The 16,048-nt window shown below is 32.6% G+C and overlaps 1 protein-coding gene across 1 annotated transcript; it reads right to left on the bottom strand.

Moving 5' to 3' along the window:
- Window positions 1-687: 687 nt before the first annotated feature.
- On the bottom strand, window positions 688-2,229 carry LOC129885076 (uncharacterized). The gene is made up of 2 exons (XM_055959290.1): window positions 1,291-2,229; window positions 688-967 (listed from the first exon to the last, which is right to left on the bottom strand). The coding sequence occupies exons 1-2, from the start codon at window positions 2,211-2,213 to the stop codon at window positions 688-690; spliced, it is 1,203 nt and encodes a 400-aa protein (XP_055815265.1). The 5' UTR covers window positions 2,214-2,229.
- Between the last annotated feature and the right edge of the window lie 13,819 nt (window positions 2,230-16,048).

Raw genomic sequence — 16,048 nt, 5'->3', positions numbered from 1 at the left:
ACTATTTTTTATGTATATATACTCGTTTGAATTCCCTTCACTACTTCATGTGTTTACTTTTTTATATTTTGAATCTCCTTACTGAAAATCCTGCCCGAGCTCTAATGAACAATGAACCAACAAGCATCACTCACTTCCATCCCTCGTGATTCTAGGAGATGAATACAATCAGAATAAGATTTCGAACAACAATGTTCTTTCCATTTACAGTAACACCAGCAGCCAAATGCTCAGAAACAGTGGAAGTCATAGCTTTGCTACGATGGTCAGTTAGAGCAGCAACTAGGTCAGATTTGACATGGCTAGCAGCAGCTTCTTGGCGACGATGAACACTTGAAGTGCATTTGGGCCACATAGGGGAATCCAGGATCTAGAGTCAGAGGACTTATTCAGAACAAGTGCGATTCTATTATATGTATACATTGTTTTCAAAAATTGTTATATATGTATATACATAGTTCGACCAAAAGTAATAACCCGCCTAAGCTTTACTTTTGCTCAGGGGCAGAATGAACCCCTTTGAACGAAAAATCACACTGTATACATAAGGTCAAAATCTTTTTTATGTTTATACAGACGATAAACCTTTAATGAAAATTCTGACTTGGTCACTGCAATTAAGCGGGACCGAGTTGGACAATAAAAGTAGTAGATTGATCATTTCCAGCAGCAGCCCTGTTTTCTCGATCACTTATGGCAACAACAAGACCAACTTAACCACTTACAAGAACAACATATCCAGCTTGACCACTTACAAGAACAACACATCCAGCTTGACCACTTATAAGAACAACATTTCCAGCTTGACCACTTACAAGAAAAGCAACCTGAGCACTTACAGCAACAGCTTTGCCACCTAGTGCAGCATGACCCGCAGCTACAATAGGAAGAGAAGCATGACCTCCATCTGGACTTCTTTCTTGTGTAATAAACAACATCGCAAAAAGGTTCGGTGGACTTTTTATCTCTGCAATAAACAATAATATATTCCATCAACACTAAAATGCGTGATTGCAAGCTCCATATTTCTGGGAAGAAATAAGATCACGAATAATCTTTCATGTAAAACATTTAAGTTGAAGACATGAGCAAACACATTTATACGAATGACAACTTAGATGAACATAACTCTACCTCTATATTGGTGATGCTTAACTGAAACTAAAATGCACATCCGCGTAATAATTAATGAAGCAAGACATTACCAGTGACATGGAAAAGAAAAGGGAAGAACTATACATATGCTAAAAGCAGATGATATTAGCAAGAAAGATAGGAACTGGTACTCACGTCGGAAAAGCTAAAGACGTATCATTACCATTGGAATGGTGATAGGAGTTTCTAAACCCTCCGTTCCCTTCGGAATGGCTAATGGCAGTTGAATAGTCTCTGTTCCCTCTTAATTTTATTTCCTCTTCAAAATGAGGTTCTTTCTTAATTGATTTATGTTGAATTCCTGCTTCAATAAGGTTGCTTCGATCAACCACGCCCCTTTCTGTATCAAATACAGAACTCTTTTCCGTATGTTCTCCTCCATTTACAGGTGATGAGTGTCTTAAGCTAATTAGCTTCCCAGACTTACTAATTTCTTCACATGTATCCAATTCCACACACTTGGGTAGTTCTGCTGACTTCCTCGAAAGACTGACATTGATACTAAATAATGACTCGTCAGAGGCAGCACTCCATTCGTTAGGTGTTGAGGATTTACTTTCGAAAATTGAAGATGGAACTCTGTTGGGATCATAACCTCCTTGCCTTTCCATCACTTGGATAAAAGGAGATTTTGTAATTGACATGGTTGGCAATAACGATTCATCAGTAACGTCTGAAACCTGCGAGGCGGAGCTTGTTGATGTGTTCAGTTTCAAATCATTGTAGTCCTCTTGAGATAAAGGTTTGGTGCCCGGAGGAAATTTAGAATATGGTACATTTGATGAGATAGAGTTGGATGCTATTTTTGGATTCATTAGTATGAAATCATCAGAGGAATAACCGGACGAGGATGAAAACGTGGAACAGGAAAGTTCTGAACTTTTACTTGACCCTGAAACACTATCATTTAAGATTGAATCCGAGCTTGTTCTACTTTTACTCTCATGTTTAGAATCCCGGAGAAAGATTATTGGTGACTTTGCCTCAGTTTCACTTTTACTTACCACTGCATCTGTCCGAGAATGATTACGGATTCCACTTCCATATTTAGGGCTCATGACTGGATTAAAGCTACAAATCACCTGGAAAACCATCAACTTGATTAGATGCACAAACAACGTCTAGTCAATGTAAATATAAGAAAAAGATAGATGAAATTATTATTGTTTGAGGAAGCAATGCAACAATCACAACGAGCACCATATCATGCAAAGAAGAAGTACCTACCTCAAACTCCTGACTCTCAACGGTTGCCTTCTCCTAGGTTCAGTCGAAAATAGAATGCACATGGAAACAGAGGCGGATCTAGGCTTAAAACTTAACAGATTTAACTACTAAGGCTCGTAGCCTTATCGTAAAAAGGCTCAATACACCTCTACATGGACAGTGAACTTCATTAGCAAAAAAACCATCGAACAAAAGCCATTTACGAAATGGATATAATCTCCATACAACGATCTATAAAATAGAATCATTACCTAATGCAAATACCACTTAAATGTCATTATTTCCTACAAATGGAGCTGCCTCAAATGAATATTGCTGGAAGTGGAACCACAAATTTCACCCTTTGGCCAACTCAGAATCTACAACCACCCACTAAAAGTTTCTCTAAAATGGAAGATAGAGAACGAAATCAGCAAATGACAATGAGCAACAAGAATCATGAATGTGAATTTACATGTGATTTATGTGAATTAATCCTAATTAGTGAATCTAAAATCTAATTTTAACCCCAAATTGAAAAGCTTTTATTGACCAATAAGTAAGAAATTGAGTATTTTTGTCTAAATTAATACATTTTACCTAGTAAGTGAAATCTTGGATTCTATTTTTTCTCTCTTGATCCTTCTTCAACTTCTAAATTTCTTTCTTGAGGTTCATAATTTCTGTCATTTATGGAAGAATTGAAAAGAGAAAGAAGGATTAATTTTTTTTTATTTTTTTGGGAGGAAATTGATAAGAAAAAGTTGGGAGGGCAAAGAGTGGGTTTCGGTGTCATCACTCTCATTGTTCTTGTATAACGAACTTAACTAACATCTTCCTCACGTGATCTACACGTGCATTGAGACACCAATGTAATATCTCTTGCTTCAGTGGATATTCAATTGATTTTATAACTGACATTTTTTCGCAAGTTCACATTTTAACTATCAATTTTTTTAAAAAAATTTGACCATTTATGTATTAAAACATACACATATCAATTGTTAGCTGTTTCATTTTTCTATCTGAACTATTATATCTTTTAGGTAAAAAAAGTGAATAGATAATTAAAATGTGTTTTAATATATAAGTATTAATAGTTTAGATAGATAAAAGGAATCATTGTTAATTAAAGTGAGAAACTCGCAAAAAAAATTACAATTTAAATGTGTTTTTAATTATTAGCTTTAATCGTTGTGTAAGAGAAATGACCTTGTGATTGCATATAGCATTAGAATTACTAAATCATTATAAAGTGGTTAAGATATTGATTATCGATTTAAACGTTATTTATTTTTACTTTTGTCAAAGGTGTTATCAGAGAAAAATGGGCAATCTGAAATTGGCCTAATTTTGGTTTCTTTATCTTTTCTTCTTCTTTTTCAAATATTTACTACAAGCAAGGCTTAAATAAACAAATGCACACATTTCATACTTTTAACGGAAAAGGGTCAAAAATGTTTTTAAATTATGTAAAGTGAACAAAAACGCTCTTTCTTTATAGTTTGATTTTAAAATGTCTTTTTCGTCAATACTTTGGTCCGAAAATGCCCCTTTTCCAAATAATATATTGTTTATTTTCTTTTTGAACACATTCTTTTCCTAATAATATTTTTTATTAGCAATCGTTTATTCTACTTCAATTGTTGTTGTTGTATTCTACTTCAATTCAAAAAATTTTTTTTTTTTTTTTATTTTATTATTAAACTATAGAGGTATTAAGCTACTAAGCCATATTATGAAAGTGTGGGAAAGAGTGGTGGAGATGAGGGTGAGGAGAGGCGTGTCTATTTCAGAGAACCAGTTCAGATTTATGCCGGAACGCTCAACTACAGAGGCCATCCATCTTATGAGGAGACTGGTGGAGCAGTATAGGGAGAGGAAGAGGTACTTGCATATGGTATTCATCGACCTAGAAAAAGCTTATGATAAAGTTCCATGAGAGATACTATGGAGATGTTTGGAGACTAAAGATGTACATGTGTCATACATTAGGGTGATCAAAGACATGTATGAGGGAGCCAAAACCAAGGTAAGGACAGTAGGAGGGGACTCAGAGCACTTCCAAGTTGTGATGCGGTTGCTGTCACGCCCCGAGGGGGTACCCTAGATGTGACCGGCACTCGAAGACCATTTCTGGTCCCTAAGTGAACCACTTGGTCCAATCACACATCTATTCAATATCAATCAACCAGCGGAAAGTTTAAAATAAAGAAATAATTTGGCGGGCAATCCAAATCGACGATCTAACTCAAGAAAGAAAGGTCATGAGCCAACAAATCAAACTCCGATCTTTGTCATTAAAATAGTTTGACAAGAATAATTCAAGGAAAGAAAATACTCAATCGACCCATCACTATCTAGTCTATGAAGCCTCTATCACTACTATCTAATTGGTGCCAATGACATGTTCATGGCTACCTCAAATCAAAATGAAAAGGGCTAACTCGATGCAAGAATAATATAAGCGGTGTCCTCCGGATGTAGGGGAGGACTCACCAATACGCTGAGTGTGTATAGATCCTCGATGGTGCTCTTATTGACGATCTCTTAAACCTGTCTCTGCATCATGAAACGATGCAGGTCCAAATGAACGTCAGTACATGGAATGTACAAGTATGTAATATGGTAGAATAAAAACATACCTCAAGAAAGAGTAACGTTGATTCAAATATCTCAACTTAGAAAGATAAGAGAGACTCAATCAAAGTGTCATAAGTCTAAAGTAAGAATGCATTTTTAGACAAAGACCAATTCCATACAATCCAATCCAATCGTACACTATCCGATCACATATCATTTAATTCAATCCACCACATATCACCTACTCCAATCCAATCATACACAATCCAATCATATATCCTCCAATCCAATTCAATCATATACAATCAACTCAATAAACAACTCAACAATTAAGTCAAAGGACTCAACTCAATAAATATGCAAATTAGAACTTAGTAATGTGATATAATCCAACTCAATTATCAACAAGCTCAATCAAACCAATCAAATCAATGTATAATCCACTTAATTTGGGAGTTTCTCTAACCGGCAACAATCCCACCACCTATATATAGGTGATGCACAACGAGTCACGCCGTTGCTCCGTCCGTTCATACTTGCCAGGGTATGAACGACTCAAACCAATTATGGATCCGTCAATCAATCAAGTCCTATCATTTCAGGATAATGAAATAGGGAAACATCCGACACGGTACAATCCCTTCCTACGTTGACGGCGTAGTTTATGGGATTCGAGTATGGACTATACTCTTACCCAATTCGGTGCTCAATACTCCTCCCAAGACTCAATACGCTCATAGATATTAAGTGAGTAAAATATTTAAAATACTCATTTAGTCTCTTAGGACTTAATTTCAAATCAACTCATTTAGTCTCATTGGACTCTTTTCAAAACTCAATCAGTCTGGTCTCATTGGACCCTCTTTCAAATCGACTCATCTAAATCATCAAACTCTTCTCTTCAAATTTGATACCATCTCAACTCAATGGATGTAGAGAATATTATGCATTTAAATATAATTCCAACTCCTCAACTCAAATTTAAAATAAATATTTTAATGAAAAGAAATACTCAACTCATTTATACTCAAAATGTTCATGTTCAAAACAAAATGAAGGACTTCTCAAACCCAACTCATGCTTAAACTCTTTTAAATCATAGATAAAAATATTCATTCTTTAAACTCAAAAATAGTGGATAAATAGTTTATACAAAAATGCTCACAATCATTTATTTAAAACTCCTTCTCAAAAAATCATTTATTTTCAAAATGCTCATAAGACTCCAATCAAATCAAATTGTGCAAATCACATATCACATAATCACATTAGACTTGAATTTACTTCATCACACAACATCCACATCAACATAACCTCTTCATTCACATCATCGTCAAACATCATCATTCATAAACTATTCCAATTCATTCTTTTCATTTCAATCAATACATATACACAAACCATCCATCTACAACTCAAGAGAAATTATGACCAAAAAAAGAAATCACATCTTGGGATCATGTGAATGAATACATGAATCCATACTCTCAACAAAACTCAACTCAAGAACACCATCAATACATATGAATTTATATACAAAATTCATTTGTAGTCACCAATATGAAATATAACTATTTAGTCATGAAAATCGCCAATCGATTTCTAGTACATAAAAATATCCTAGAGTTTAGGAAAATTTCAAGAAAAGTCTTCATAAAAGGTTCAAATCTTTCACAACTTCTACCTAACACATGTATGGGCATATGGAAGAACTCAATCCATATTTTAGGTTAGCCTTACATACCTTAGAGTAGATTTTGAAGACACCTTTTTGTTGGGTCTTCAATGGGAAGCTTGAACCCTTGAGCTTTTGAGGGCAAATTTTTGTTGGAGATGTTTGGAAGAGAAAAGCAGATGAAGATTAGGATTTTTGGGAGGTGAGAAGGCTGAAAAATGATCCCAAAACGTTCCAAGTTGGGTATATATAATTAGGGAAAAAGTTCAAGTTGCCCCTCTTCAAAAATCTGGAAAACTGGGCAAAAATCTTGCTGGCGTTATAGTGGCGCGTCGCGCCACTGCAGCGCCAAGCCAAAATAGGCTTAAAACCCTGCACATCTAATAGTGGCGCATCGCGCCAAGGACCAAACTACTGAGGCTGTTTTCTGGCGCTAAAGTGGCGCGTCGCGCCACTGGGGCGCCAAGCCTAAATTTCCTCCAGTGGTCGCTCAGGCCTGAAATTCCTGCAGTACTAGTCTGTAGTAAAATGGTCATAACTTTTGACTCCGAACTCCAACAATTGCAATCTTAGTGGCGTTGGAAAGAAGACTCAAAGACATTTAATTTGGTAGGTCGTGGTCCACCCAGTTCATTATAACCTAGGAGATATGGTCGTTTGGCGTTTACCTTTATACTAACTCATCTGAAAACTAATCGATTGGAAATCTTTGGACTCGATTTGGCGTTGGAGATCCCTTTTGACCCCTAAACACATCTAACACACTTAAAATACTTATGAATTAATCCTAACTTATATATATATAATTACAAGTCCTTCGGTTCGGGACTACACACACGTGAAGGATCAAGGATCAGCTCTTAGTCCATTTTTATTTGCCTTGGTGATGGATGGATTGATGCGACAAATTCAAGTTGAGGTGCCATGGTGTATGCTTTTTGCGGATGACATAATCCTGATCGATGAGACTCATAGCGTAGTTAACGCTAAGCTGGAGGATTAGAAACATACCTTGGAGTCTAAAGGGTTTAAGCTGAGTAGGTCCAAGACAGAGTACTTAGAGTGCAAGTTCAGTGAGACACCTCAGGAGGATAACTAAGACTTTTCATAATTTAGATGTGCATTTAATAAAATGTGTCAAGTTTAAAGAGATTTTTATCTATTAACTCTTTAATAATTAATAGAGGGAACTTGCATATTGACTCGATCTTACCATTAATAAAATAAAAAATAGAAAACAAGTTGAAAAACAATTTCAACCATCCATATTTATAATGAATTTAAATTTGGTGCACTATCGGATGTATCCTTTTTTTTACACCATCAGGTAATTTCTAAGTAAAATAAATAGTAATTTTCTAAAGTAATTAATAGTACCTTTTAAAATATAATTATATTTTTTTTTAAAGACAGTAAAGGCAAGTTAGAGTTCTATTCATTGTCTAACCAAAATTAATTCTGATTCGTCCTCTTAATCAAATTCATTTCTTTTTTCTAATTTCACAATCTTCTATTGACATCACATCATCAAATTCTGATGTTTTTATTGTTTTCCTATCAATTCATCCTCCAAAGCAATGAAGTTTTTAAATTTATATGCACCATCTATTCAAACAAGACCAAAGAATCATTCATCACCAAAAAACGTACGTGAAAATATATTTTATATTACTAACATATAATTAATTTAAGTTCATATGCATCATTCTAAAATATCAAGAGATTATTTGCACCATTCTATAAGGCAATCATTAAGAGGAAAGACGAAGGGCTTGAAGGAGAGAGAGGGGTGATAAAATATCTTTTTAGAAAAAAATTAAAGAAAAATTGATTAGAAAAAGGTTGGTGACCTATTATAACAATTTAATTTTATGTAAAAAAAATTATAGACTGACGTTACACCAAACTTAAACTTACTTAGATTCGCAATCGTTTTTGGAAAGAAGTGGTTTATCCCTGAAGGAACACTACACAATCACTTAGGAAAATTGAAGTTGTTGATAACTAATTTGATTTCTAGTGTAAAAGTCGATGCATTATTAATTATACAGCTTGTGGTACATGCATCGTGCTCAACGTAACAACTTTTTTTAAAAAAATTCCATCAAGTATTCGATATCTATATTAAAACTCTATTAAATTTAAAATTTACATCAAATTTTTTATAAAAGAACTTCAATACTTGCTTCACTAATGTGGCCCTACTTACAGAACAAAAGAACATATGGCAATTGCAACCACTTGGGTTACCTTCGGAAATATATATTTTAGTACCTCTGTCAATTGTGCCGTGTTTGAATTTGAGTTTGTTTATATACTTCCAGAACAAAAGAAGAACACCGCCCTCTTTGAATTTTTTATTTTATTTTATTTTGATATTTTGATTTTTTGGTATTTGATATTTTTATTGGTGTTCGATTAATTTGAATTTGTGTCGTGTAGGACTTTATCAAGGAAAAAGTGTTTCTTATCAATATTTTTTTTTTATGTTTAAGGCTCAAATTTAAAATATTTAATTAAAAAAAAGAGTAGCATCATCCGTTGATCGTTTAGTGTGACATGACTCTCTTTGCTGACCACCGTGACATGTAAATCCAGTGTGAACATGACTCTCTTTACCTATTGGGCTTATTGATTTATAAATATGTTAAATTAGTATAAAATAATGAGATAAATATCAAAAACACAATTAAATTATTATTTTTTATGAGTTTTATATTTAAACTATCACTTATTTGTTTGAAAAACACACTTAGTGATGTGCGTAATACATTCTCTCTTTTATTTGAAAAATCTTGTCACATGACATTGCATATAAAGAAAATATTTCACCTGTAAACTTTTAATATTAGTTAAAAGCTAAAGATCAAAGTATTAATATTCAATAAAAATAAATTATATTTTTAAAAATAATTAATTTTTAAAAAATTAAAATTTAAAATATTTTTCTCACGCAACTCTACCACCTTCTTCCTACCCAATCCACCCTATCTCCCACCCCCACTTCCCGACAATCTCCCGTTCTTATATTTTTTTTAATTTTTTTTTATAAAATATTTTTGAAAAATTCTAACTTCACCTCCTCCCTCATTCCTTCCTAAAAAAATTAATATTATTTTTATTTTTTTAAAAAATAAAATAAAATTCTACCCACCCAATTTAACTCTCCGCTCTTTTTTTATATATATATTTTTTGTTTTGTGTTAAATATGCACATATATTTTAAAAAAATATTTTTTCTACTTATATATCAAATATAATAAAAATAAAAATTTTAAAAGTCAATCCAAACGGGCTAGTTATTTTGGAAAAGTAAAGATTTCGTACGGTAATTCCTGATTTGAGTTGCTTTGACTTCCCTCAGAATCTTCACTCTTCCCTAGGCAGATCTCATTCTATCTATAGTACCAATCACCAAAAACACATGCAAAAGAACATTATATTAATTACATGACCTATCTAGTTTGGTTAAGTCAAAATAACTTTATTGCTACCTAACTAATCTCCTATGAGTACTATAAATTCATGAGATGAGTTCTACGACTGCAGCGATGTGTATTAAAAAAAAAACAAATTTTTTAATCAAAAAATGCTGCTACTGCAGCGATGTGTATTTTTTTAAAAAAATTGGTCAAAAAATTAGCAGCGACGTGTAGTTAAAAAAAAGTATTATTTGATCTAAAAAGGCTGCTGTAGAAGCGATGTAGTTTTAAAAAAAATGTCTAAAAACGCTGCTGTAGCAGCGATGTAATTAAAAAAAAAAAATTTAATCAAAAAATGCTGCTACTGCAGCAATGTGTATTTTTTTAAAAAAATTGGCCAAAAAATTTGCAGCGATGTGTAGTTAAAAAAATATATTATTTGGTCTAAAAAGGCTGTTGTAGAAGCGATGTAGTTTTAAAAAAAAAATGTTAACGCTGCTCGATGAAATTAAAAAAAAATTTAGTCCAAAATCGCTGCAAGTGCAGCGATGTACTTAAAAAAAATTATTGTAAAATCGCTGCATTAGCAGCGATATATTAAAAAAATTAACGGTATTAATTTTTTTTACGAAATCGCTGCTAGTGGAGCGATTTATCCCTTTTGTTTTTTTTTTCAAAAATGAGTGTCCCTTTATTCATTTTTGCCATAATTATTTTTTCAAAAATGAGTGAATTATGCATGCAATATAAATGTATTATAAGTGTTTTAAAATATATATTATGTTTGTGTAGTAAGAAACTGACATAATGTATTATAAATCTATTAAAGTATGTGATAAATGTATTATCCATCTATAAAACTTGTATTAAATATGTTTTATAAATAGTTCTCTACAATATGTATTAAAACTGTATTATAAGTGTTCAGTGAATTATTATTTTTATTGCTATACATGGTAAATATTTTCTTAATATAGTATATTTACGTAAGTTTCCCTCTAAATAATATACAAAAAAGCTCATCTTATATGTTGATATTTTGTACTAGAACTCTTTTTAAGAAGCCTTTTCATTAGATACTATGAAAAACACGAGAAACCCGAAAAAAACGAAAAATCCAAAAAAAAATTGATATCGAAAAACCCGACTTTTATTGGTTTGGTTTGGTTTATAGATTTAATAACCCAACACAAATGGTTTGGTTTGATTTGTAAAAAATTCGAACCAACCTGGTCCATGTACACCCCTAAATATACATATACAATTCGACAGATATACATATACAATTCGCCTCTCTCCTCCCTCTCTCGATCTCACTCGCCTCTCTCCTCCCTCTCTCGATCTCGCTCGCCTCTCCCCTCCTCTCTCTCAATCTCGCTTGCCAGATATACAAATACCTATGTATACCAGTTATATATATACAATGTTTTGATAAATATACATATACAATTCGCATCTCGCTCGCCCCTCTCTTCCATCTCTCGATCTCGCTCGCCTCTCTCCTCCTCTCTCTCAATCTCGCTTGTCAGATATACAAATATTTATGTATATCAGTGTTTGTATATTTCGGTATACAAATAATTCGTGGATATAGCGATCGTATAATTCGCTATAATATTTATATAATTAGAAAAATTATGTTTGCCATTATAAGTATTAGAGAAACTATAAAAGATAGCCCTTCTCCAGACTCATAGTTGCAAGCAAATGCCGTAACTATTTTGACTTATGATAGTTGCAAGCAAATGTCGTAAGGATTTCGACATATGATAACCTATCTAGTTTAGTTAAGTCAAAATAACTTTATTGCTACCTGAGTACTATAAATGCATGAGATGAGTTCTACACTACCACGTTCATCCATACAAATTTATCGACTCGATCTATTATTTCTTTCTTCAAATGAAATTAAGTTTAATGATAAGGGGGTTCAAGAAAATTAAAAAATAAGGGACTGGATGAAAAAAGTAAAAAAATGCATCATTGTCGAGAATCGAACCAGCGACCACTGACTCAATCACATGCGCCTTATCCACTGATACACAATCTCCATTTGTTAAGGGGATGCAAAAATAATATTTGTACATAAATAAAAAAATTCGCAGTATGTATATAGTGTAATTTTTTGAGGAAGGGGGTTCCGTTGCCACCCATGTAGCTAACAAAACTCCTCTGTTAATTAATGATGAATTTTGTTGTTTAGCCTAAATGCAGTTTTTTTTTGTAGTGTTTGTCTTTTGAATTCATGTTCAATGAATTAGGACACTGGATTGTAGTGTGAAAAGGATAAGTTTCATTAGCAACCCAACTTTCTAGAACAAAAATTATTGTCATTCAATGTTGTTTGGATTTTTAATATGCAACATAAAATGAATAAATAAAGGGGAAAAATCCAATAATTGGAGGAAAAAAATAGATTCCTTCGCTGTAGACTAGACGCCATATTATCGGGCCTAAGATTTTCTTTTAAAAAACTTGTAATCCTATAAATAGCATAATAACATTAATTTTGTGGCTTCAAAATTTAGTTAGGTAGACGAAACTGTTATATTTCTGATGGAATATTATTTTCCTTCAGAGTTTTAATTCATTTATATGTAAAAATTGATCTTGTGTAAAGTCATTGTTGTTGTTTTTTGTTTCTTGTATAACGTAAGAAAATTAAAACATTGATTTAAGATGTGGAGTTAACTGAATTTGTAGTTCGCCTATCAACGGACTAAGAATCTGTTTCGATATATATTTTTACGAACATGCCTTATTAGTATGATGGATTGAAAAATATGACCTTCAAGCGCCATTTGTATAGTTGTATTGGAAGGTGGGGATAATACAATTAATGTGAAATGTCATTTGTATAACTTGCATTTTCTACTTTTATTAAGGACGTCATTTTCCTTTTTTGGACTAATCGAAAACGAAAAAATCGAAAAATATTTTTCATAAATGCTTTCCACCATACCGAACATACCCCTAATCTTTTAATAAGCCCGCCTAGAGGGCTTATCAATTGGTTTGGTTCGATTCGCCTTATCGATTTGTGAATATGCTAAATTAGTATAAAATGATCAAATTATCGATTTAACTTTTTTTTTTGTTATATCGATTTAACTTTTGGCTTTAAATTATAAGGAACTTTTAGTCTATCTTTTCTTTTTTTACGAAAAAAGTTAGTCGGCAAAAAATCTGATTCCTGAAGCATACGTTTAGTCTACTTTGCTAAAATATTTAACAACTATATTATTTTTGTTAAATATTTTAAATAATGCTAGATTATAAAGGTCAAAAATTCCAATCTTTTAGACCCCAAGGCCAAGTGACTTTATATATCCAATCTTTTCATAAATGCTTTCCACACTACCGAACATACCCCTAATCTTTTAGTAAGCCTGCCTAGAGGACTTATCAAGTGGTTTGGTTCGATTCGCTTTATCGATTTATAAATATGTTAAATTAGTATAAAATGATTAAATTATCGATTATCGATTCAACCCCTTTTTTTTGGGTTATATCGATTTAACTTTTGGCTTTAACTTATAAGGAACTTTTAGTTTCTCTATCTTTTCTTTTTTGACGAAAAAAGTTCGTCGGCAAAAAATCTGATTCCTGAAGCATACGTTTAGTCTACTTTGCTAAAATATTTAACAAATATATTATTTTTATTAAATATTTTAAATAATGCTAGATTATAAAGGTAAAAAATTCCAATCTTTTAGACCCTAAGGCCAAGTGACTTTATATATCCAAAAGTAAAGTTATAATTATTCGGATTATTATTAACCTGTTAAGAAAAGAAATCATAAATCATTATAGAGTGATAACTTGGTAAAAACGAAAAATCTAAAATCATTAAACCAACAATTCAATATCCACAAACCAACAACATTTACTTCAAATTATCAATTTCGGTTCGATTTTGAACCGTACTCACCAAACCACTCCTTATAGAGCTAGGATAATTTTTTCTATCAACTTTTATTTATTTACTGACACAGTAGTATTTTAATAATTTCCTACTGTTCAAATTACAAATGTGGATATACAATATGGACATTTCTCTATTTAGAAGAATATATAATATCAATATACATCCATAATAAATTTCATTCTTGCGTGGAATTTTCTTCATCTACTAGAAAAAAGAAGACAAATCTTTATTAATAAGTAAGATACCTTTTATATTGACACGTATAATGGAACACTACACAATGACCAAAAGCACAAAAGAAGATTATATTAATTGCTACCTAACTATATATCTCCTATGAGTACTATAAATTCATAGCTACCTACTATGTATAGTACTTTATAGTTAAGTCAAAATGACTTTATAGTACTATAAATTTATGACATGAGTTCTACACTACCACGTTCATCCATGCAAATTTATCGACTGGATCTATTATCTCTTTCTTCAAATGAAATTAAGTTTAATGTAAAAATTGATCTTGTGTAAAGTCATTGTTGTTGTTGTTGTTTTTTCTTGTATAACGTAAGAAAATTAAGACCTTGATTTAAGATGTGAGGTTTTCAGGATCCTAAATCGGGTGTGATGACACCCGCGTAACCCACCAAGGCGCGTCAGCCTAAGAGTCCAACTACTTCAAAATAAATAAAATTAAAAACGGAAATGTAAAGTCTAACATGATATAGATAAGGATAAGCGAAAATAAATAGATTCCAAACCACCTAAGACTTGGTGTCACATGTACAAGCCACTATTTCGACAGAAGTGAAAAAGGTACAAGTCTATATGTCTCAGTCCTCAAGTAGAACAAAACATAAAGTAAATGGGCGGCGAGTGCCTATCGAAGAAGACAAGTTGCTACCTCTCATGCGTCCAGAAGCTCGGCCTAATCAACAGTACTACTAAGAGCAGCAGGTGTCAGACTCAAATCCTACATAAATGTAGAAGCAAAGGGTGAGCACCAACAACATGGTACTCAGCAAAATGGAAACTAAACCCTAAGTAAAGCAATGCGGAACACAGGTACTCCTAACATCCCCACCACAATCCTCCACAACTACACACCTGCACTCAGACAATTCAATCTATAAAATTTATATCACAATTATACCAGAATACTAACAGTCATCAAGTAGAAAGTACATAAACATTCTCACCACCATATTTGTACATACACATGGAACCTCAATCATAATTATTCACAAAATGAAATAAATGCAAATGCAATGTCAAATAATCATGATGCATGTCTATCCTACGATACACATTCACTGATCACCTCAGACTAGAACCCATGGGGGCCTCACGTAGACCATGTATCTATCGGAAGAGACCTCGGCCGCTGGAAGAGACCTCGACAAATCACCTCAACCGGTAAAAACCTTGGGCCCAATATTCAGTACCTCACTCATCTTATTTCTCAGCCATCACGGATAAGAATATGCACAAGTAATGAGTGAAACGGGATAAATATTCACATAAGATGTCATATAGTCCACAATCACACAATAAGTCAATGCCTCGTAATTCACAACACTTAAACAATTATCCCTATCCGAATTCCACTATCATACTTCAAATCATATAATTCAACTTAATCTAATGATCTGACATACCCTCATTCCCTCACATAGGAAAAATACAAGGTTCAACATACTTAACAAATGTTAAAATTTCACTTGCCTTAGCCAAAAGTTACGAACAATCCAGAATCACCGCTTTTTCTCTTTGACGATACTCCAAATCATCAAAATCTAATCAAATATAGACTCACAATCACATTTTGAAGATATTGACACTAAAATCAAGCAAATTGAGTGAAAGTGATAAAATGGTCAAAAATCTCATATCGAAAATCGAATTCAAAATTTGATTATTTTTAGATGAAAATATTCCTCGAGTAATCAGGAATCTAAGAGTGAAAACCATTTTAAAAAAGAGGAAAAATTCCCATTTCTTCTTCAAAAGTTCATGTTCAAGAAAACTCAAAATCTCCAATTTGAAATCCACAATTTGAAGTTAAAATTCGAAATTATTCAA

Source organism: Solanum dulcamara, chromosome 4 (assembly GCF_947179165.1).
Source record: "Solanum dulcamara chromosome 4, daSolDulc1.2, whole genome shotgun sequence".
Lineage (NCBI taxonomy): Eukaryota > Viridiplantae > Streptophyta > Magnoliopsida > Solanales > Solanaceae > Solanum > Solanum dulcamara.
This window is presented reverse-complemented; position numbering and strand designations above follow the sequence as displayed.

Coding starts and splice junctions, on each gene's coding strand:
- LOC129885076 (XM_055959290.1), bottom strand. CDS start 2,213: ATGAGCCCTAAATATGGAAGTGGAATCCGTAATCATTCTCGGACAGAT. Junction 968..1,290: donor ACGTCTTTAGCTTTTCCGAC/GTGAGTACCAGT, acceptor TGTTTATTGCAG/AGATAAAAAGTCCACCGAAC.